Source organism: Euprymna scolopes, chromosome 11 (genome assembly GCF_053919585.1).
Source record: "Euprymna scolopes isolate OS-2025 chromosome 11, ASM5391958v1, whole genome shotgun sequence".
NCBI lineage: Eukaryota > Metazoa > Mollusca > Cephalopoda > Sepiida > Sepiolidae > Euprymna > Euprymna scolopes.
Window position 1 is genome coordinate 105,130,624 of NC_136492.1, and position 26,740 is coordinate 105,157,363.

The 26,740-nt window shown below is 29.9% G+C and overlaps 2 protein-coding genes across 3 annotated transcripts in view; one reads left to right on the forward strand and one right to left on the reverse strand.

Moving 5' to 3' along the window:
* LOC145288032 (integrator complex assembly factor WDR73-like) overlaps positions 1–7,626 on the reverse strand; it is a 74,108-nt gene extending 66,482 nt beyond the window's left edge. The window contains exons 1-2 of one of the 2 annotated variants that reach the window (XM_080136044.1): positions 7,505–7,626; positions 2,491–2,558 (exon numbers count right to left, since the gene is read on the reverse strand). In XM_080136044.1, coding sequence (XP_079992170.1) covers positions 2,491–2,558; positions 7,505–7,566 — 130 coding nt within the window. In that variant the 5' untranslated portion in view covers positions 7,567–7,626. The remainder of the gene's footprint in view (positions 1–2,490; positions 2,559–7,504) is intronic. The other variant, XM_080136043.1, reaches the window with a different exon arrangement.
* Positions 7,627–8,202: 576 nt separating this feature from the next.
* The window catches only part of LOC145288030 (uncharacterized), a 60,009-nt gene continuing 41,471 nt past the window's right edge, over positions 8,203–26,740 (forward strand). The window contains exons 1-2 of the mRNA XM_080136042.1: positions 8,203–8,332; positions 23,079–23,185. Coding sequence (XP_079992168.1) covers positions 23,103–23,185 — 83 coding nt within the window. The 5' untranslated portion in view covers positions 8,203–8,332; positions 23,079–23,102. The remainder of the gene's footprint in view (positions 8,333–23,078; positions 23,186–26,740) is intronic.

Genomic DNA, 26,740 nt, shown 5'->3' on the forward strand with positions numbered 1-26,740 from the left:
CAGCGTCCGATGACCAACTACTATGCTCATTATTTTCAAGATTTTCGTCATCACCACAAAATTTCTGAAACCACCATTGTGCTGTGAGTTCAATAGTGGTTCCTGGACCAACCGCTTTCTTGATATCGCAAGTTGTTTTAGAAGCTTTTTAAGCTAGCTTGAATTGAAATAAGAAAATTGTGCTTATTTTTTTTTCCCCCATCTTGTATTCCTTTTGAAAAGAAGACACTGCATCATTTTTTTTTTTTTTGTCAAGAATTTTCCTTATATTAAAAAAATAAAGAAAAATCTTTGTGATGTACATAACTGTGACAAAATGAAAATATCATATTCCAAAAAGTACAGAAATTCATCAAGTAGTTTTATTTTTATAAAGAAAATCCTTTGTAAGAGATTAATGAAAATTTGTAGGCATTATAATATAAATCTCACAAATTTTAATTATCGAGTTATCTCCGTTTGTTTCTTGTTTTTTTTTTTGTTTTGTTTTTTAAATGATGGCCAAGGCAGCCACACTTCTGTTACTTATAAAATTTAATTTATTTCAAAGTAAGACTACTTGATCAACTTACGTGATTTTCGGAATATGATATTTTCATTTTGTCACAGGTATGCACATCATACAGATTTTTCTTTATTTTTGTTTTTTTTAATATGGGAGAATATTGGCCAAACACAATTTTTTTTTCTCTAGTGTTATTAATAGGTTTGTTTGTTTGTTTGTTTGTTTGTTTTGCAGATTACTTCAAATTAAGTAACTATTTTCAGTGATTGGTGATTTATTTTTAGTGTTGATTTCTTTTTTAATATTGATTTCTTTTCCTTCAACATAATGTCCACAATATTGTGTGACTTTATGCATATAAAAACAATCTCATCTTAAAGGAAAAGATCCACTCAGCAATTTGGCAAGCTTAATTCATGATTTTAACTTGTCTTTCATACAAAACCGAAATTGAACACTTTAATGAATTAAATTTTTGCCTTATCATATTGTGTTTCTGTTTTTACCTTGTTCAAATCTGAGTGGTTTTATTGTGATATGAATCATAATAAGAAGATCCAATGTGTTAGCTTTTGAAATAAATCTTATATGAACAATCAATGTTGTGCTTTTGTGTCATTTTTGTATGTTTTTTTATCAAGAAGAAATGGGATTTTACCTAATGTTTAGGCTGCTTTTATGCAATGATTATTGTTTGCATGTTTAATTTTCATTTACCAGAAGATGTGATTTCATTTGTAAAGAGATTGCTCAAAACCTGCATTTTTAGTTATACACTGTGGAAATTGGCTTCTGGAAAAAAGACAGCTAATTTCTAACAAACTGTAACTATTCATAATTCATTGGTCTATTGTTAACAAAATAAATTTTGTACGATTATTTGTTTTGCTACATTAAACGTTTTTCGATGTAATAAAAATAAAATGTTGGTTTGGGATATCTAAATAATCCAAACGATCAATCTACATCACATCACAAAAATTTCAAAAACACTGCTAGAGTTATCTCCCTTGCACTTGTTTTAAAAGGAATAATATCTAACATATGAAAGATCTATCTATCTAACATATGAAAGGTCCAATCTGGTCAGTTTAGTTTGCGTTTTACCACATATCGACGCCTTTTGGGCGATTAGTTAAAAATGTCACTTGGTTCTTGTTTGTTATTGTAGCAAAATTTGAAAATTGAAATACTAAATTTCGAGTGACACCAATGGCATCTACTGAATTGTCATGTCACAGTAATGACAATACGAAAAACGACGACGTAGAAAATTAATTATTAATGAAAACAGTTTTCGAAGACAATTAGCAAAAATTGAGTTTTACTAAATTGAAAAAAGATTTTCAGTTTTCAGAAAAGATTTACCTCCCTTTTGTTACAATTAAAACTCTGATTTCTTTTTTCTTTCTTTATTTTTTTTCTTTTGACAAAACTCAATTTTCGCTAATTGTCTTCAAAAACTATTTTCATTAATAATTCATTTTCTACCTTATCGTTTTTCATAATTTTTAGATATGTTCATTATTGTGATATGATGATTCACCATATATCATTGATTTCACTTGAAATTCAATATTTCAATTATTGAATCTCACTACAATAACAAAGAAAACCTTTTTCTTATAATTGCAAATAAATTATCAATTCATACATTCACTAACATTATTAGTGCATTATTGAACATTTACTTATGTGAGGCAACATTCACTGAATAAGATTCTCTGAACAAACGCTTGATAGATCCGAACTTTTGTGCCTATTGTGACCAAAAACGGGATTGTAGGTGACCGAAAGCATTGTTGATTCGGACATTGGTGAACACAATAGACCCAATAAAATTTGAACTTAGCATAGTCAATTACATAGTCTTCATTGGTAATCATTAGGTCAATAAAACATCTCTTATGCAATCTGGATGTACACTTAAACTGTCAGACAGTTATTTCATTTTTATTCATAAAGATAAAAATGGTGGTTCATACTTTTTTCATTGATCCAATCCGAGGCTGTCACTGGCAAATGAAGATCATACATGTGTAATCGACGGTATCTGAAAAATAATGACAAAAATTTTTATCTTTAAAAAAGTTTCTATATTAGATTTCTCTTTGTTTGTCTGTCTGTCTGCCTGTTCTACTTTTTCTCAAAAACTACTGGCCTGATCTGCCTGAAATTTTATATAGACCTTTGTTTTGATAAGGTGCAGCAAACTAAGTATTATGGTATCTGTTCGATGCACAGTTAGGGATTAGTATTTAAGTTCCACTTTTTCTCAAAAACTACTGAGCAGATCTGGCTGAAATTTTGTATAGACAAAAGGTACAGCAAACTAAGTATTACTGTATCTGTTGAATAAGTTAATAGGGATATGACATGGTTCAACGCTATAAATCAAAGACAAAACAGACAAATATAGACATACTAGCAGGCTGCTCAGCATTGCCTGGTCATAAAATATGCATAAATATTATACTTAATTATTACAGATTTCTTATTTATTATGAACAAAAATATCATAGGTATTAAATGTAACACTAAATCCCTTTTAAAAAAAATGAATTAAAAAAAAAACAAAAGAAACTGAGACGTGTATGTGAGTATTATGTTTTTCTAAACATTTCAGTTCTTGTAAGTAAAAAGAAAAAAATACTCGAGCTGAGATCGAAATCAAAACCTAAAACAGTGAGTCAAATACGATAACGATTAGACCAGCTTGCCACAACCTTTTTTCAAACCAACTTATTTTTAACATAAGGAAGATGTCATGTTTCCCCAGCATGCATGTGCAGTCGTGAAACAGTTGACAAACAGATAAAAATTTGACAACCTCCATGTACCAATTTGTTAATGTGGACCCCTTAGCTGCCATTTTTTGCCAGATGAAAAACCGATAAAAAAATTTTCCACATGTCTGAATATCCTATATACCAAATTTCAAGTCTGTAGATAAAAAATTTGGTGAGTATATAGGTTGAGAAGTGTCCTCTCTCTCACACACACATTCTCACTAATAGACAACTAAACAGGGGGATGTTATAGTACCACAGATACTATTTACTTCGGATTGCTTGAAAACGGATGTAACTCTTACAAGTCTCACATGCTCTCCTAAAATAAAGTTGTTATTACACTCTTTCCATTGTTCGACTCTGATTTATTAACCAAATATCAATAATTATCATTTCAGTAACATACATGATATATTTGAAGAGTTTTGAACAAACAGATGATAAAACTGATGATAAAACTGTTAATGCTATTTTCATAACATTTTTAACCCACCTCCCTGTTCCTTAAAAGTTTATTAGCAACCCTCTATGAGGAATTTTGTTATGAAATTTGAAAACCTTTTTATGCATTAAAATTATATTTGTAGGTTATCTTCTCTTTTAGTACTAGCAATTTTTAATTAACTTATCCGAAGAAATATAGTCTCCATTTCAGTGGAAGTCAAAATTTGACTGTTTCACCAACACGATTATTACTGATAATACTACCAGCCAGTAGCAGCAGTTGTTTACAAAACTAGCGGTTTTAAACTTCATTTAAAAGCTTATTTTGAAAAATAAAAAAAAGAAAGAAAGAAATAATTGGAGAGGGGGCTTAAAATTAAGGTTAATACACTTTGTGATTCTTTTATAAAAAAAATGTTCCCTTTAAGCAATACGGTCCTGGATATGACCTTAAACTATTTGCCATAATGTTTGCAAATTATTTGCCATAATGTTTGCAAACTATTTGCCATAATGTTTGCAAACTATTTGCCATAATGTTTGCAAATTATTTGCCATAATGTTTGCAAATCATTTGCCATAATGTTTGCAAACTATTTGCCATAATGTTTGCAAATTATTTGCCATAATGTTTGCAAATTATTTGCCATAATGTTTGCAAATTATTTGCCATAATGTTTGCAAACTATTTGCCATAATGTTTGCAAATTATTTGCCATAATGTTTGCAAATTATTTGCCATAATGTTCCGGCGTCTTTTTGCCAACTGGCATATTGTCGTGTCTTTTTAGAGCGTAAGAAGATTTCTATTTCCGGATAACTTGTGCATATGTGCCTATCTATTTATAGAATAAAAGTCGTTAAGTTCAGATGTGTAAATATTAAATACGGTCCTGGATATGACCTTAAACTATATCCGATGGTGACGCCCCCAGCTTGCAGGCCTTAGGGAGTGTGGAGCCACCCTTTAATTGCCATTGCTCCCAGGTCCACTCTGACCCGGAGTGGTAGCACCTGTTAGGGTCCCAACTATGGGTTAAATAGAATATGACTTAAAAAACAAATATACTATATTAAAAAATCGTTCTTCAAAATCACCAGATTCGGCATTAAATAACCTGAAAAGGGTTGATATGCCGTAAAACAAAACAACCAACCAACCTTTAAGAAATACTGGCTTTTCAAATATACTCAACTTTTAAACTTTACTTCTGGTCAGAAATTACTTTATCACCGGCAATTTCAAAAAGTAATAAGATTCTACTTTTTTAGGCAATTACGCATGAATGCCCCAAAAGGCTTGATGGAAGAAGACAACAAAATTTTTAAAAATTAGAAGTTAGAGTAGGAATCATTTTTGTATATAAATTTAACATAAAATAATCCTTCATTTCCTGATCATAAAGCAGTTGACCCTACAAATTCCTTTGATATTTTTTCAAAAAAAAATTTTTTTTTTAAAGTTATTAAAAAAAAAACTACTTATCCTACCACTAATCCAGGAGTCGGCAACTGATTCACGCCAGATGCCAAACTGTGTTATAATGACTGGTTGCGAACCAGACAGAGACCATTAATGAAAAATTAAGAAAAATTACATATGCATACCCCTGTGAATCTAAATATTTAAAATCATAATGAAAATAAAGAAATTTTAAACATCTAACAAAAATTAGTTTTTCTCAAGGAACATCAAAATACTTCAAAGTGAAAAAAAAATCACCTGAAGTGAAATGGATGAAATTATGGTGTGTATGTTTGAAACTATTATTGAAAAGATAAAAACATGGGGCATTGAAAGATTCTAACAACTTACATACAGTAGGTGGCAAAGGTAAGCGATAGGGGTCACTGTTGAAGGAATGAAATAGAAAGCCAATTAAGATAACATTACCACTTTGAAACTGTCCCTGCCTAATATCTGCCACCTGGTCACAGCATTCAAATTTGGTTGAATGGATCAGAGAAAGATAAGAGCAAGCCTTTTGTTGAGTATGAAAGCCTTGTCTCTCCTGTTAAAAATAAAGTCATTGGTAATCCTCTATAAACCTCTATAAAGTCACATTTGGGCTGGTGCATCTGCTACTTGTCTGTCGCTCCGTGACAGGGTTCAAAAGAGAGTCGCCAACCTAATTGGCCCCAAACTGTCGTCTAAACTTCAGCCCTTGTCCCACCAACGAAATGTTGCACCCCTCTGCCTGTTTTACAAGTATTTTAATGGTGGATGCTCTGACAAACTACAAGCCCTTGTACCCCCTCAATGAAAATACCCTTGACAAACCTGACAAGCAGCGAAGTCCCACCCTACACAGTCGAGATTCCTAGATGTAAGAAAGCCTTTTACTCTAATAGCTTCTCCCCCAGAACTGCAAGACTTTGGAATTCTCTTCTGGTTTCCTGCTTCCTCAACTGTACTGACATGCAGAAGTTCGAGTGTAATGTGAACAGACATCTTACTGTTAAACTCATTACATACATAGTACACGTGCAACTCGGTCCCTGATAGTAGCCCCCTATATCAAAGTAGCAATGTGCCTTATTTGGGGTGAAAATGTAATTTAAAAAAAAATAAAGAAATCAAGCTCGAGGGCCCAGCAAAATGCTTTCATGGGCCAGATCAGGCCCGCAGGCCATAGGTTGCCAAACCTTGCACGAACCCTATATTCGAATGTCCAAATTAACTCATAAAAGTGCCTTCCCTTGAACATTGTCGTACCACTAACTCTAAATCTGAGTGACAGGACTCCCTCATCTAAAAAAAAAAAAATTCCCTTAACCTACTTCTAATCATAGTTATGAATACAAAATCTTCTTCCAAAACAAAAACACTACCTTACCCTTAATAATAATCCTAAGTCAATTTTCTTATGTGTTGAACTGAAATATACAGAAGACAGTTTTCTGCCAATCATCTTTTTCTCTTACCAAATTCATAAACGAAAGTTGCATTCAATGGTCATAATACCAGTTAACCACAATGTTTACAATCGAATCAGAATCACACACTACTTTATGAAACTTCATAAAATTAAAATCACTGCTAAAAATATATATATAAAGAATAGTCCTCTTTTATATTATGCAGATTTGCTGTTATATTGATAGTAATTATTGCTGTTGTATTGATAGTAATTATTACAAGTTAGCGCGATTATTAGTAATTAGTAAATATTACAAGTATCTATTGAAAAATGAAAACCGTGTTCACGTTTGAAAAAATTCTCGTCATTTTGACAAGAGAAGATAACTCGTGATACGACTCATCATCATTAACAAATGTTGTCAAATTTTCTTGGTGATCAGCAGCACAAAATCATATTAATCACTTACGGTAAATTTGGAATGGGGGAGGTCAACACATCAAATCCAGCGTTGCCTCATTGAGTGGCGGTCAAGATCCTAATTCGGCTTTGCTTTATATACAAATCGCACAATAGTTAATATGATTACCTTAGGATATGTTTTCAAGTTAATTTTTTGCGGTACTAAAACTTCATTAAATTTCTAGGTGAGAGTACAAAATAGTTAAAGAACGCTCCTCCCCATATTAAGAATATGTGTCTTTAAATAATGACGTGATTATTTTAAGTTACAAAAAAAGTTGTCCTACTCGATGAATTATCGTAATTTTAAGATATATTGCTTTTCTCGAGATGACACTATGTTAAGTAATATTATTTTTTGCTTAAAAGGGAATATTTAAAATTTTAATCTTTTGATTATAACTTAACAAGTATCATTTTTTTTTTTTTTTTTTTTTTACCTAAACACCGATTCCATCATCCATTCATCCGCATCAAATTTACTTTCTTCATCTTCCATCATTTTGGCTTCTGAAAGGAAGTTTGTTTGCGTTTGAATAAGGGAAATAACTCCTCAACCGGTGTAAAGTCGATTTTGAGACTTATAATTTGGGTCCGGATTCAACAAAAACAATTTTTTATAAAGTAAATTTTTCATAAAGTAATATTAAAATAATTTTCTTTTATCTAGATTTTATATGAAATCAAACGATTAATAAAAGTATTTAATTACTAAAAATAATGATGGTTGATTTTAAATTAATCGTTTTTAATCCAATTAGCGCACGCACGCACTTTGTAAACACTGTTTTTTAAAAAATGAAAAATAATATTTCTATTATTTTTTAAACAACTTAAATAGTTTATTTTAGAAGTATATTCTATAAAGAAAATAAATAACCCACTTTAGAAAGAGAAATTACGAGTTTTCTATATTTTATTCGCAGTTTTCTGTTAGGGGTGTCAAAAATTCTGATACACCTAATTGTTCACACTACAGTAAAATACTTAGTTAACAGTTTGTTTGTTTGTTTGTTGTTGTTTTGTTTTGTTTTTTTACATGAAACCATTTAATTAAAAAATGTAAATTAATATTCTGTGTTTACAAAACAAAAAAGTTAAGTATGTACGTATTTATGAAGGCTGGTTCAATTTAGTACTCCGATTTGAAGTTGGTTTATTGAAGAAACGAACAAAAAAGTAGCTTTATTTTATAGGTTGCATATTTTATTATTACACCGTCTGTATGGAGATGTAATTCTTCGCTGATGACTGATTTCTCGCACATGGTATGTTTATTATTTAAGTATTATTTAAAATTATTTCGTGTGCTAGAATTTACTTTTTTTGTGTATTTTTCGTAGTTATGTAACACTGATTTTAACTTCCTAATTTCTAGTTTGTAAATTACAGTTGATAGACATCGTGCTTTTTTTAAACGTCGTCATTTCTTAAAAATGTTCCTCAAACAAAACATCACTCATTCATTGTTCATGTTTTTTTTTGTTTATTTTGGTGCTTATGTATTTTTGGTACGGCGCTATTTTTAAATAGTTTTTTTTTTTTTTTTTTTCACCTTAAATTCAAGTTTCACGATATCCTTTATTTTTATTATTTATTTTTTTTTATTTTATTTTATTTATTTATTTTTTTGGAAGTACGAAATACGTACAAAACACTAGGTACGGGCAAAATGAATGCCGATGCTCAAAATGTATAAACATTTTGACCCCTCCCTTTACTTAAAAATTCACCAAAAATCAGGAAATTAACCAATTTTAATGAAATTTTCAGTATTTATCAAATAATGATCGCGGAATATAATGAACTAATTATTTTTATTCATATCTTAGTGAAAATTTATTATTTTGTTTAAACAAAAAATACCTTTACTAAAGTTATGGTTTTCAGTAGTAAATAAAAAACGCAAAATTTTATTTTTGCTTTTTTTTTATGTAAATAAAGCATCGTAATTTGTAACAATAAAATAAAAATAAAATAATTTTTACAGGAACATAACGAAAAAAAAGCCCCTGAAGTCCTTATTAATGAATTTTGTTTCGAAAACACCATCCCCTTCCTATGTTAAAAATGGCTTTCGAAATAATAGCGTTATTATCTCAGCGTGGTACCAAAAATACATAAGTATCTTTATTTTTAGCAATAAAAACCCACCTCCTCTTCAACCGATAATTCCATCAAAAAAAAAAACAATTATTTCATTTTACGTTTTATTATTATTTACTCAGCTTGGATAAATATAGTGACATTTGCAATTACTTAAAAATAGTTTTCCTTTATTTTATTTTCGATTTCACTAAAAATTCAATGATCATAGTCGATTGCGTACTCTTTTTGACTTCCAGTTTCTGTTGTCCATTTTGCTAGATAATTAGACATGATCAAGCAGCCAATTAAAATCTATTCTTAACATAAATATTCAGTGTTCAGCGAACAGCCTCAGCCTCAGTTATACTGTTCACGAAGAATCATAAAAGACCACATCTTGCTGGTTAGCATCGTCCCGTTTGCTGGGCAGAAAAAGGAAGTAAAAAAGAGCAAACAATCTATATATCTATAAAAGTGAAAGTGTGTGTGTGTGTGTCTTCCCTACGAAATAATTCTGTCAATTTTCGGTTTATAGACTCAAGATTTGACATAAGGGATATTGAGATTTGGGAAAAAAATTTTAATCGGTTTTCGGCTAGAAATTTGGTTGGTTAGGGGTTAAAACTCAACGATTTGACGTTTGAGAACTTCACCAATTTTCGGTCTAAACACTTGAAATTTTAGATATATGTTACTTGGACATGGATCTGACTTTATAATTTTATTCGAACCCAAAACAATAAATGTTAAGGGGTCATAATTGGAGTCAAGTTTCAACCAATTTTTGGTCTAAACATATGAAATTTGACATAAAGGGTATTCAGACATAGGGCAAGCTTTTTAATCGTTTTTTCCCCTGAAAATTTGACTTCCAAAGGGTCAAAGTTAAAAAGATTTTACCTTTGCAGTCTCTAGCAAGCTATTAAGCCAATTTTGGGTCTAAACATTTGAAATTTTACATAAAGGGTATTCAGACATGCAGGAAGCTTTTTAATCAGTTTTTGGGCGAAAATTTAGCTGCCAAGAGGTCAAAGTTGAAAGAGTTGACCTTTGCAACCTCTACTAAACTCTTCCACCAATTTTGGGTCTAAACACTTGAAATTTTAGATGTAGGTTACTTGAACATGGGTCAGATATTTTAACTTGATTTGAGCCCAAAACAATAAATGTTAAGGGGTCAAAGTTTTAAAAAATTCGACCTCTGCGCTCTGCGGTCTCTAGCAACTTTTCTATATGGTAGTTAAGGAAGAAAGAAAGACATTACCGTACATCTTCACACTTTTTAATATATTCATATGCACATAAAGTTATGAACAGTATATAGGGTCCGAGCAAAGCCAGGCAGAACTGCTAGTATTGACTATAACCATGTATTTTCTTGGCATTTTCACTAAGTACAAAAGTGTAGTATCTGAAACAACACTTCATTTTTTTTTTTCTGTTTTCGATCAGTGAAGGGGAAATCCTTCTAGACTGAGACAATTTTATGATTTATGTCCAAATGTACAACAACTGTGGGGTAGTTGGATTCCTCACATTAAAAACCAACCTTGTGTATAACTCTGCCCTCGTGGGGATGGATAGAATATAACATTTTTAAGAGTTGAAATGTATCTCTTTAAATTTTCTTATTTTGTTTTTCATGGGGATGGGGCATCCAACCAGATACGAAACAATCACCCGCAATTTCAATCACTTCAACCGATAGATCTTTTTAAGATTCTAACTGTTTCTTTGAGTGTAATTGTTTGTATTTCTCTTGAACTTGGTTCGCTGGGTATATTCAATGGGTAATTTTTAAAATTCTTTTTTGTAATACAGTTGCTCCTATAATAAAAAAATGAAGATCTTAAGATTTCAATTTATTTTCATATCCTACATAAGATATTTATATCCTACATAAGATATTTATATCCTACATAAGATATTTATATCCTACATAAGATCTACATAAGATATTCATATCCTACATAAGATCTACATAAGATATTTATATCCTACATAAGATATTCATATCCTACATAAGATATTCATATCCTACATAAGATATTCATATCCTACATAAGATATTCATATCCTACATAAGATATTCATATCCTACATAAGATATTTATATCCTACATAAGATATTCATATCCTACATAAGATATTCATATCCTACATAAGATATTCATATCCTACATAAGATATTCATATCCTACATAAGATATTACAATCCTACATAAGATCTACATAAGATATTCATATCCTACATAAGATCTACATAAGATATTCATATCCTACATAAGATATTCATATCCTACATAAGATATTCATATCCTACATAAGATCTACATAAGATATTCATATCCTACATAAGATCTACATAAGATATTCATATCCTACATAAGATCTACATAAGATATTCATATCCTACATAAGATCTACATAAGATATTCATATCCTACATAAGATCTACATAAGATATTCATATCCTACATAAGATATTCATATCCTACATAAGATATTCATATCCTACATAAGATATTCATATCCTACATAAGATCTACATAAGATATTCATATCCTACATAAGATCTACATAAGATATTCATATCCTACATAAGATATTCATATCCTACATAAGATATTCATATCCTACATAAGATCTACATAAGATATTCATATCCTACATAAGATCTACATAAGATATTCATATCCTACATAAGATCTACATAAGATATTCATATCCTACATAAGATCTACATAAGATATTCATATCCTACATAAGATATTCATATCCTACATAAGATATTCATATCCTACATAAGATATTCATATCCTACATAAGATATTCATATCCTACATAAGATCTACATAAGATATTCATATCCTACATAAGATCTACATAAGATATTCATATCCTACATAAGATATTCATATCCTACATAAGATATTCATATCCTACATAAGATATTCATATCCTACATAAGATATTCATATCCTACATAAGGTCTACATAAGATATTCATATCCTACATAAGATCTACATAAGATATTCATATCCTACATAATATATTCATATCCTACATAAGATATTCATATCCTACATAAGATATTCATATCCTACATAAGATATTCATATCCTACATAAGATCTACATAAGATATTCATATCCTACATAAGATCTACATAAGATATTCATATCCTACATAAGATCTACATAAGATATTCATATCCTACATAAGATCTTCATAAGATATTCATATCCTACATAAGATATTCATATCCTACATAAGATATTCATATCCTACATAAGATATTCATATCCTACATAAGATATTCATATCCTACATAAGATATTCATATCCTACATAAGATATTCATATCCTACATAAGATATTCATATCCTACATAAGATCTACATAAGATATTCATATCCTACATAAGATATTCATATCCTACATAAGATATTCATATCCTACATAAGATATTCATAAGATATTCATATCCTACATAAGATCTACATAAGATATTCATATCCTACATAAGATCTACATAAGATATTCATATCCTACATAAGATATTCATATCCTACATAAGATATTCATATCCTACATAAGATATTCATATCCTACATAAGATATTCATATCCTACATAAGATATTCATATCCTACATAAGATATTCATATCCTACATAAGATATTCATATCCTACATAAGATATTCATATCCTACATAAGATATTCATATCCTACATAAGATATTCATATCCTACATAAGATCTACATAAGATATTCATATCCTACATAAGATATTCATATCCTACATAAGATATTCATATCCTACATAAGATATTAATATCCTACATAAGATCTACATAAGATATTCATATCCTACATAAGATATTCATATCCTACATAAGATATTCATATCCTACATAAGATCTACATAAGATATTCATATCCTACATAAGATATTCATATCCTACATAAGATATTCATATCCTACATAAGATATTCATATCCTACATAAGATATTCATATCCTACATAAGATATTCATATCCTACATAAGATCTACATAAGATATTCATATCCTACATAAGATCTACATAAGATATTCATATCCTACATAAGATCTTCATAAGATATTCATATCCTACATAAGATATTCATATCCTACATAAGATCTACATAAGATATTCATATCCTACATAAGATCTACATAAGATATTCATATCCTACATAAGATCTACATAAGATATTCATATCCTACATAAGATATTCATATCCTACATAAGATCTACATAAGATATTCATATCCTACATAAGATCTACATAAGATATTCATATCCTACATAAGATATTCATATCCTACATAAGATATTCATATCCTACATAAGATATTCATATCCTACATAAGATATTCATATCCTACATAAGATATTCACATCCTACATAAGATCTACATAAGATATTCATATCCTACATAAGATCTACATAAGATATTCATATCCTACATAAGATCTTCATAAGATATTCATATCCTACATAAGATATTCATATCCTACATAAGATATTCATATCCTACATAAGATATTCATATCCTACATAAGATATTCATATCCTACATAAGATATTCATATCCTACATAAGATATTCATATCCTACATAAGATATTCATATCCTACATAAGATATTCATATCCTACATAAGATATTAATATCCTACATAAGATCTACATAAGATATTCATATCCTACATAAGATATTCATATCCTACATAAGATATTCATATCCTACATAAGATCTACATAAGATATTCATATCCTACATAAGATATTCATATCCTACATAAGATATTCATATCCTACATAAGATATTCATATCCTACATAAGATATTCATATCCTACATAAGATATTCATATCCTACATAAGATCTACATAAGATATTCATATCCTACATAAGATCTACATAAGATATTCATATCCTACATAAGATCTTCATAAGATATTCATATCCTACATAAGATATTCATATCCTACATAAGATCTACATAAGATATTCATATCCTACATAAGATCTACATAAGATATTCATATCCTACATAAGATCTACATAAGATATTCATATCCTACATAAGATATTCATATCCTACATAAGATCTACATAAGATATTCATATCCTACATAAGATCTACATAAGATATTCATATCCTACATAAGATATTCATATCCTACATAAGATATTCATATCCTACATAAGATATTCATATCCTACATAAGATATTCATATCCTACATAAGATATTCACATCCTACATAAGATCTACATAAGATATTCATATCCTACATAAGATCTACATAAGATATTCATATCCTACATAAGATATTCATATCCTACATAAGATATTCATATCCTACATAAGATATTCATATCTTACATAAGATCTACATAAGATATTCATATCCTACATAAGATCTACATAAGATATTCATATCCTACATAAGATCTACATAAGATATTCATATCCTACATAAGATATTCATATCCTACATAAGATATTCATATCCTACATAAGATATTCATATCCTACATAAGATATTCATATCCTACATAAAATATTCATATCCTACATAAGATATTCATATCCTACATAAGATCTACATAAGATATTCATATCCTACATAAGATCTACATAAGATATTCATATCCTACATAAGATCTACATAAGATATTCATATCCTACATAAGATCTACATAAGATATTCATATCCTACATAAGATCTACATAAGATATTCATATCCTACATAAGATCTACATAAGATATTCATATCCTACATAAGATATTCATATCCTACATAAGATATTCATATCCTACATAAGATATTCATATCCTACATAAGATATTCATATCCTACATAAGATATTCATATCCTACATAAGATATTCATATCCTACATAAGATCTACATAAGATATTCATATCCTACATAAGATATTCATATCCTACATAAGATATTCATATCCTACATAAGATATTCATATCCTACATAAGATCTACATAAGATATTCATATCCTACATAAGATATTCATATCCTACATAAGATATTCATATCCTACATAAGATATACATATCCTACATAAGATATTCATATCCTACATAAGATATTCATATCCTACATAAGATATTCATATCCTACATAAGATATTCATATCCTACATAAGATCTACATAAGATATTCATATCCTACATAAGATCTACATAAGATATTCATATCCTACATAAGATCTACATAAGATATTCATATCCTACATAAGATCTACATAAGATATTCATATCCTACATAAGATATTCATATCCTACATAAGATATTCATATCCTACATAAGATATTCATATCCTACATAAGATATTCATATCCTACATAAGATCTACATAAGATATTCATATCCTACATAAGATATTCATATCCTACATAAGATATTCATATCCTACATAAGATATTCATATCCTACATAAGATATTCATATCCTACATAAGATATTCATATCCTACATAAGATATTCATATCCTACATAAGATATTCATATCCTACATAAGATCTACATAAGATATTCATATCCTACATAAGATCTACATAAGATATTCATATCCTACATAAGATCTACATAAGATATTCATATCCTACATAAGATATTCATATCCTACATAAGATATTCATATCCTACATAAGATATTCATATCCTACATAAGATCTACATAAGATATTCATATCCTACATAAGATATTCATATCCTACATAAGATATTCATATCCTACATAAGATATTCATATCCTACATAAGATATTCATATCCTACATAAGATATTCATATCCTACATAAGATATTCATATCCTACATAAGATATTCATATCCTACATAAGATATTCATATCCTTCATAAGATCTACATAAGATATTCATATCCTACATAAGATATTCATATCCTACATAAGATCTACATAAGATATTCATATCCTAATTAAGATATTCATATCCTACATAAGATCTACATAAGATATTCATATCCTACATAAGATATTCATATCCTACATAAGATATTCATATCCTACATAAGATATTCATATCCTACATAATATATTCATATCCTACATAAGATATTCATATCCTACATAAGATCTACATAAGATATTCATATCCTACATAAGATCTACATAAGATATTCATATCCTACATAAGATCTACATAAGATATTCATATCCTACATAAGATCTACACAAGATATTCATATCCTACATAAGATATTCATATCCTACATAAGATATTCATATCCTACATAAGATATTCATATCCTACATAAGATCTACATAAGATATTCATATCCTACATAAGATATTCATATCCTACATAAGATATTCATATCCTACATAAGATATTCATATCCTACATAAGATATTCATATCCTACATAAGATATTCATATCCTACATAAGATCTACATAAGATATTCATATCCTACATAAGATATTCATATCCTACATAAGATATTCATATCCTACATAAGATATTCATATCCTACATAAGATATTCATATCCTACATAAGATCTACATAAGATATTCATATCCTACATAAGATCTACATAAGATATTCATATCCTACATAAGATCTACATAAGATATTCATATCCTACATAAGATCTACATAAGATATTCATATCCTACATAAGATATTCATATCCTACATAAGATATTCATATCCTACATAAGATATTCATATCCTACATAAGATCTACATAAGATATTCATATCCTACATAAGATATTCATATCCTACATAAGATATTCATATCCTACATAAGATCTACATAAGATATTCATATCCTACATAAGATATTCATATCCTACATAAGATATTCATATCCTACATAAGATCTACATAAGATATTCATATCCTACATAAGATATTCATATCCTACATAAGATATTCATATCCTACATAAGATATTCATATCCTACATAAGATCTACATAAGATATTCATATCCTACATAAGATATTCATATCCTACATAAGATATTCATATCCTACATAAGATATTCATATCCTACATAAGATCTACATAAGATATTCATATCCTACATAAGATATTCATATCCTACATAAGATATTCCTATCCTACATAAGATATTCATATCCTACATAAGATATTCATATCCTACATAAGATATTCATATCCTACATAAGATCTACATAAGATATTCATATCCTACATAAGATATTCATATCCTACATAAGATATTCCTATCCTACATAAGATATTCATATCCTACATAAGATATTCATATCCTACATAAGATATTCATATCCTACATAAGATCTACATAAGATATTCATATCCTACATAAGATATTCATATCCTACATAAGATATTCATATCCTACATAAGATATTCATATCCTACATAAGATATTCATATCCTACATAAGATCTACATAAGATATTCATATCCTACATAAGATCTACATAAGATATTCATATCCTACATAAGATATTCATATCCTACATAAGATATTCATATCCTACATAAGATATTCATATCCTACATAAGATATTCATATCCTACATAAGATATTCATATCCTACATAAGATCTACATAAGATATTCATATCCTACATAAGATCTACATAAGATATTCATATCCTACATAAGATCTACATAAGATATTCATATCCTACATAAGATCTACATAAGATATTCATATCCTACATAAGATATTCATATCCTACATAAGATATTCATATCCTACATAAGATATTCATATCCTACATAAGATCTACATAAGATATTCATATCCTACATAAGATCTACATAAGATATTCATATCCTACATAAGATCTACATAAGATATTCATATCCTACATAAGATATTCATATCCTACATAAGATATTCATATCCTACATAAGATATTCATATCCTACATAAGATATTCATATCCTACATAAGATCTACATAAGATATTCATATCCTACATAAGATCTACATAAGATATTCATATCCTACATAAGATCTACATAAGATATTCATATCCTACATAAGATCTACATAAGATATTCATATCCTACATAAGATATTCATATCCTACATAAGATATTCATATCCTACATAAGATATTCATATCCTACATAAGATCTACATAAGATATTCATATCCTACATAAGATCTACATAAGATATTCATATCCTACATAAGATCTACATAAGATATTCATATCCTACATAAGATATTCATATCCTACATAAGATATTCATATCCTACATAAGATATTCATATCCTACATAAGATCTACATAAGATATTCATATCCTACATAAGATCTACATAAGATATTCATATCCTACATAAGATCTACATAAGATATTCATATCCTACATAAGATATTCATATCCTACATAAGATATTCATATCCTACATAAGATCTTTATTTTGTTATCTTCTCCTTCTCAGCTCTCTTAAAGCCAGTATCATTAGGGAAACTTACTTCAACTAGGGTTTCTACTTTCTCCCTCTTGTCTCATATCACTATATTAAGCTTAACAGCGTCGTTTTATGTAGCTGTAGGAATTTTATAGTCATAATGGATGGTGTATGAATTATAAAGTAATATTCAAATGAAATTTTGGAGATTTTATATGAAATCAAATGATTAATATAAGTATAGAAATTGGTTGATGAGATGATGTATATGCGTGTGTGTGTGTGTGTGTGTGTGTATATATATATATATCATCAGCTGATTTCTCATATCTGAGGATTTCAATTATATATATATATATATATATATATATATATATATATATATATATATATAATGAAGTTAATATAAGAGTGCTCAATACCGAAGTAGGGCAAAATATACTTTTTATTTGTTTATACATATATAATTATTTTTTTACTATAATAATTAAATACCTACAGACACTAGTGTTTCATCCTTTCAGGAAACTTCAGTTCAGGGTGTCACGATTAATACCAGTCGAACGATTCGAACCCCGCAACACAAAACATCTCTGGCTCGATTAGCGAAGACCTAATCAATTCGGCTACCATTAACCGTGTGAAATAACGTTGAATTTAAACATTTTTAATTTTAAATGTTCATTTACGTCAGTCAGACAGTGATCTAATCGTTAAACGATGATCTATGCATAAGAGCTAAATTGGCCGACTTTAACTCAACTGAAAGTGCCTCAATGATAATATACATATATATATGCATAAAAATTCCAGGTTAATATTTTCCAGAGGCAAAATAGCCAATGAAGTTATAATAAGGTTAATACAAGAGTGCTCAATACCGAAGTAGGGCAAGAAAGATATGCTTTTTATTTGTTTTTACATAAGCATCAATATTTCGCTACACATTCATGAGCATGTGTAGAGAAAATAAGAGAAGGACCAATACCAAACAGGTCCGAAAAGTCAGTTATACCCTAAGGTGTCTTTGACTGCCATTTTACATTTGGGAAGCACTAGCCCTTGGATATATATTGAACCAGGGCCAGATGGTTGGGTCATTAGTGCACGCCACTTCATTGATAGAGTTCTAAGGAGTGCCGACGTCGTCCATGTTCTGCAGTGTTCCCTGTCTGCCCAGTAGTTTCTTATATTGCGTCTATTCTTGTTACGTGACGCGGTAGGTTGCTAACAGTACCTCGGTGAGCACTTTATCTGTTACCAGTTGGTTGTCGACGTACATGCACCATTCCAAGTCTGGCATGATAATGAGGTATGCAGTGGAGAAAGGTCTCTGCGGGATGCGAGTGTCGTTGGTTCCTTTCAGAACTTGTCCAACAACTCACCACAGAGTCAATGCGTTGTATTTCTTTATCTATTAACTGAGTCAGACCATCCAGCTCAACTCTGGTTGGAATGAAATTTTCGACATTTTGCAAAATGAAGTATTTCTCCAACCGATACAAAGTAACCAAGCCTATGCATAGTGAATCTACATATTACCCGATAAACAACACCTTAAAAAGGATGGGAAACGATAGGAGAAAATGATGACCAAAAGCAAGTATTTTACCAATATGTAACGTAGATAAGAACGTCTTAATGGAGCCTCATTACCTAAGGGAATACGAGACTTATCACTGGACTCCTATTTGAACCAATAATTGGAATTTATTTGCAACTTCCACTTGATTGACAGAACATTATTCACCGATTCTTTGAACAGTTGAACTATCATCACGACTGCGTGAACCATTATTTCTACCCTACCAACAGTGTACTGCGGAGTTTCGTGTCTGCTTTGTTGCTTATTAACATTATGCCAGTTCATGTTACATGACTCTGCCGGGTGCGAGCAGTACCTTGGTGAGCATTTATCTGTTATCAGCTGGTTGCCGACCTACATGCACCATACCGAGTAGTAAAGTATGTTGCGGACGGGGTCTTGCAGTGTACGAGTGTCGGGGCCACTTGGGTATCAAATGTCACTACTGCTGAATTTACATTCAGTATGGCTGCTGTTTTTTTTTTTTTAATTTTTTTTTTTCTGAAACCAATCAAGGATAATTTTTAACGATGGGGGTTTGGATTAGTTTCTTTAATTATTTGGCCATTGTATTTTTTTAATGACATTAATGCTTCTGCAGAGTTTGAACTACATCAAGCGAACACTTGCTGAAATAAACTAAAAAATAGTTCGCTTATGTTATTTGATGAATATTTCTACACTGCCGATTTGGAACAAAGATTCAAGCTATGGGTTCCCTTATTTTTTCTCATTTTTTTTTTTTATTTTTGTTGTTGTTGGGAGTGTGTGGAAAAAATAAGGGAAGGACCAATGCAAAGGAGGGGGTGGAGGTCCGACAAGTCAGTTCTATCCTAAGGTGTCTTTGACTCTGCCATTTTATGTTGTTACTGGGAGGTGCTGGCCCTTGGACATATATTGAACATACCTTGGCTCAGATGGTTGGGTTATTGGTGCGCGCCACTTCATCTGAGTTCTGAGGGATGCCGACATCGTCCGTGTTCTGCAGTGTTCCCTATCTGCCCAGTAGTTTCTTATGTTGCATCTATTCTTGTTATGTGATGAGGTAGGTTGCTAGCAGTACCTCGGTGAGCCCTGTATCTGTTACCAGTTGGTTGCCGACATACATGCACCATTCCAAGTCTGGGCGTGATAATAAAGTATGCTGTGGACGGGGCCTCTGCAGGATGTGGGTGTCGTTGGTTCCTTTCAGAACTTATCCAACAACTAACCATAAAGTCAGTGCATCATATTTCTTCATCTAGCTATTAACTGATTCCTGAGTTGGGGTTGCGAAATAATGATCATTTTGCAACCTTGATACCGGTCCCTTCTCAGACCATCCAGCCTAACTCTGGTCAGAATTAAATTAATATATATATATATATATATATACACACACATTGTTTTTTCAACCAGACCTATGTTGTGGTCCATTTGCAAAGATGTTCTTCCCCCCACCAGTTGCATTGTAGTTGCAGTGCGCACTATGTTGGGCGAACATCGCAAAGATTGGATTTCTGTTTGAAACAACATGTACCATCAAAGATTTGTTATGCAAATTTTTCACCCTCGGATGTTCTGAATAATACGCATGGTTCTGCGATTTGCAAGCACCTTATAAATAACCATGCGTGTGCCACGAATTTTAGCGCTGACGTGTTTATGATCTTGAGTAAGTCGCACTCGCCCTTTCATTTAAAAATTCTAGAGACTATTTTTATTAAGTCTTTGAGACCTTCTCTTTGCAAGCAAAAAGAAAATCTTTTAGGACTTAATTTAGTTTCTATATAATCCTCCCCCCGTTTATTTTTCGCTTTATTTTTTCTTCCCCCACCATATTCATGACTTTTTTTTTAAATCGTATTTTCCTCGATTTAGCTCTGTTGAGTGAGGAACAAAACCTGGTTAGTTAACCTTTTATTTTCATTTTTTATTTTTTAAATCATTATGTCTGTATTTAGCCATTATTAAATTCTGTACCCCCCAAAAAGATTTTATATATATGTATATATATATTTCCCCAAAACTTCTGGCCTTGATGGAGGAGAGATTAAAACTTGCTACTATGATTTCAAATGATCCCAAATAACAGCAAGGGGAAACTTGATTCCAAATATTTCTCATACGTTATATCTCCCCTCTTTGGTTTTCATACATAAAGTAAATTTCACAGTGTATAAGGATTATTTGTTACTGGAGATATTCATAATCGTACCCTATTCTCAAAAGAAGGAAAGCATAACATATGATAAATATTTGGAATCAAGTCTCCCCTTGCTGTTATTTCATATCAGTTGAAACCATATCAGCAAATTTTAGTCTCCGCTCCCCTCCATCAAAACCATAGGTTTTGGGGAAATAGACGTATATATCGCTATATCTATACTGATACCCTATACTGGTAGTCAAATTGAATATTGAAATGCTCATATCTTTGGTTCTATGGGACGGAACTACATGAAAATTTACTGGTTATTTGAAGATTATAATACTATTTTATAGTTAAATTTTTATGACAATCAGTAAAAAAGAACCTATATTTTGAAACAGATAAAATATGCCGAAATTTGCCTACATTTGTATATATAGTGTCCTGGCAGGCTTCAGTTTTGCTGCCTTGGGATGAATTTTGCTTAGGGATTTTTTTTACTTGGTTGTCTCCCCTGTGGCCTTGCCAAGCCAGTAATTGGTTTTTATTATATATATATATATAGTAATTGGTTTTTATTATAGAGTGAAGGATAGATTTTCAAATGGCCGACATGTTTGAAATTAATTCTTAAGCTGCTGAATAGAAAATAATTTCTGATCTGAATTTAAACTCAATCATCATTGTTCTTTTCTACTCCAAAAATCCATTTTTGTTTTTTAATTTTTTTTTATGTCCTTTTTACTTATTTCAGAAAGAATGTAACACCTGATTAAAGATGGAACCAATTGCAGTAATGAAGTTAGTTTGGGGAAGAGATGAGTTTTCAATTGATTGTCATCTTACCAGAGCTGCCATCAGGTAATCTCATTAACTAATAATTTTAACTTGTATTAAGTAATTAACTACGTTAAAGACTACAATTAAGGATGGAACCATGCTCGGTGCAATGCTTTTAGTCATGTGCAACTATTTGTTCCAGATTAATGCAGCTATTTGATATCTCAAGAATAATATTAAGTTAGGGTACAGTTTTATCAAGACATTAAAAAATGAAAATATTGAAAAAGGTTATATTGCACGTATTCATTATGGAACAAAGTTCTCCAAAATAAATTTCACTTAATTTCATCAAGTAGGTTTTTTTTGTTGTTGTTGTTTTTGTTTTTTTTGTTTTTTTTTTTGTTTTTTTTTACAGTGAAAAAAAAATTTGCGAGCAAAAGGTTCGATTTTTAGGAAGAAAAGCTAGTAATAAAGATGGGGGAGGGAGTGTCAGCGCTTTAACTGGAGTTATCTCCCCGTGGCATGTTCAACAAATTCCATAATGGCTGATTTCAACACGCTCTCATAAGAACGTGTTTTTCCATTGTAAAAAAAACTACTCAATCAAATTAAATGAAATTTTTTTCGAAGATCTTCAGTCCAAAACCGATACATACAACATAACCTTTTTTCGATATTTTCATTTTTGAATGTCTTGATTAAACTGTACAAGTACCTAAGTTAGTAAGACACCAGACCATGTGGCTTCCATTTGGCAGAAGAGTTCTACATCTCTTTGAATTTTGTCTTTCTCAGGGATGTGAGATCTCCGTTTTTTAATGGAATCTCGCTTTTTCTTTTTTAATCCAGGAAAGGTGAATTTGTGCTTAAATTACTAGAGTTGTCCATGAATGTGTTTTCTGTTTGTTGGTTGAAACCCACATTTTGATTTTGACTTTTTGTTTCATAAGAAAAAGCTGATCTCTGTCAAATTGCTAGAATCTAACCTTTCTTTTATCTGGCTGAATTTTATCTTTCTCTTTTTTCTCTCTTGCTTTATCTTTCTTTTTCCCATGTTTTTTTTTTCTTTTCCTCTTGCCTTCCTTTTCCCTCTTGTGATAGTTTTCTCTGAAAACTGAAAATATTAGTTTTGTTATGAAGGTTAAGACTTCAAATGAATCACGCCAGGGGAATTAGATTACTTGTTTCATGAAAGAATCACTTGCTGCCTCTCCCCTCCCCCAGATACGCACTCAGTGTTTTGACTTTCTTGTTTCCCAAGATTAATATTTTCTAAATATAAACATTTTTTTGGATCAAATAGATTTGAAGCACCCCAAAATGAGTAATAACCAAAAGAACACATTTTGTCCTAAGACCAATTTTTTTCTTATTGAATCGTAAACAATAAACAATATATCGACCGAAACGTTGTGAAAATCACACTCAAGATGAGAACGATAGTCCAATAAATAATAATACAAATAACCAATCCTCATCTCAAAAATTCAGAAATGTCATAAACAATACGCACTTTTATAAGTTTTCCATTGCAGATTTTTATTAAATAAAATAGTTTTACTCTTAAAACAAAAAATGTTTTATTTACAAAAAGTGTCCACAAGGACCCATAACATAATGGATAAAGTACCAAGTAAATTCAGTTGTAAATGATACTCTTCTGGGAATGCAGGTTCAATCTCTGTGCAGAACAATACTAAGAATACAATTGTGAATCACATAAAATTTCATTTTGGTCATGACTGATGGAGTGAAAACATGTTACTCCTGCGGATTTAATAAAGAGTTTCATTCCAAATTCTGTACAGATTCTCAGGTTTGACAGAAAGGTTTTCAAGTTCAACAAGACGTACCTGAAGAGGGTCGGAGGTTACATTGGTCGAAACGTTGTAGAAATAACACTCAAAATAAAATTAATAATCTGAATAATACAATTAATACATAATACAAAAGATGATAATAAATTTAATGTCCATGTTGGATCTCGTTCCAATAATGCTATGTTCTTTGCAAGGGCAGATAATCCTGCAAATGTTTCTCACCAAGAGCAGATTCCTAAGTTCAACAAGATACATCTGAAGAAGGTGGAAGGTTACATTGGCCGAGACACTGTGAGAATAACACTCAAATTGAGAATGGTATTATATTATTAGAATAATAATATAATACCATTCATAATAGAATGGTATTATTATTATTAGAATAATGCAATTAATACAAAAAAGTTTTTTTAATGAAAAAATGTGCATATAACAAGATGAAAACGAAACTATGTATTTTTAAATATGCTCATTTGTTACTTTGTCAGTAATTAAAACTATGCTTGTATTTATTTTAAGAAAAAAGGGGGGGTATTTTAAAAACATAACAGAATTACAAAACGTAAACAAATAAAATTTCAATACTTTGGCGATTTTTTTTTTTTTTTTTTTTTTTTTTTTTTTTTTTGCCTTGTAAAACTTATTTTTTTAATCACTGCACATTTTAGATGTGCTTCAAATCTATTTGATCCCATTTTTTTAAATGTATTTATTTAAAATTTTTCTGTACTACAAGCATATCAGTAAAATATTTTTTGTTGTTGCTTTTTGCATTTTCCTACATGCGCGCACGCACGCACACACACACACACACACACACACACACAACCTAGTTAGGAAATTTATTTTTTCAGCTTTTTTTGCCATTGGTTACTCACATTCCTGCTTTCACTTTTATTCTCTTTAAAATCTTGTTATAATGGAGAGTTAGTGTGTTTTTCTCAGTTATGATGTCATATTCTCAAAGATTTTTAAAATCTGAAATATTAAGAAATATCATTTTAATACTAACTTGTGGGACCTGTCAAAATTCCACTGGGGACTCATTCATATATAATATATTGATGTTGGCATTCTGTAGATGTGATAGTGTAAATGGAGACGCTCTGATATTATTGTAACTTTTTTGTTAAAATTAAAAAAGTATTTATCTAAGCTAGCACGAACGCCCGGTAAAACCCGGTCGTAAAGTATGCTTAAATATGATGTTTTAATTATTGCAGATTTTGTATATATTATTATAGAGTTAATGTTCTATCGATTTTTATATATTATAAAGTTGCAATTTCAAAAATAAAAAAAATATATCCATATGACTTGGGTGCATTGGCTTGAATCGAAACTGAAATAAAAATGAATATATATATATAACTTCAGTTCCTTCAGCCATAATTGAAACCAAAACTTATGAAGAATTCTTGGTAAAATTATTTATGACAAGAAATAGTAGAATATAAAAATTAAACAACCCAGATGTAAGCATGACACACAAAAGAACACACGCTATCATATTAATATATAGACTAGTTCACCCATGAACCGTTGGGTTAGTATTTGTTACCAAATATTTATGAAAACGTTTTTGAATTTTCAAGTATTTCCTATCTCTTCATTTTTCCAAAGATCACTCATCTTTTATAAGATTGACTTAGAAATATTGTTATGTAATCCTTGTGATTTTTGGTTCTACTTTTATAAATTTCCTTTAACAATTACTAGAAACAAACCAAACCAAACACAATGAATAAATATTTGAAGATGTAAACAACTAAAAGCATTAACACTTTTACCAAAATGACCAGATTGGACATGA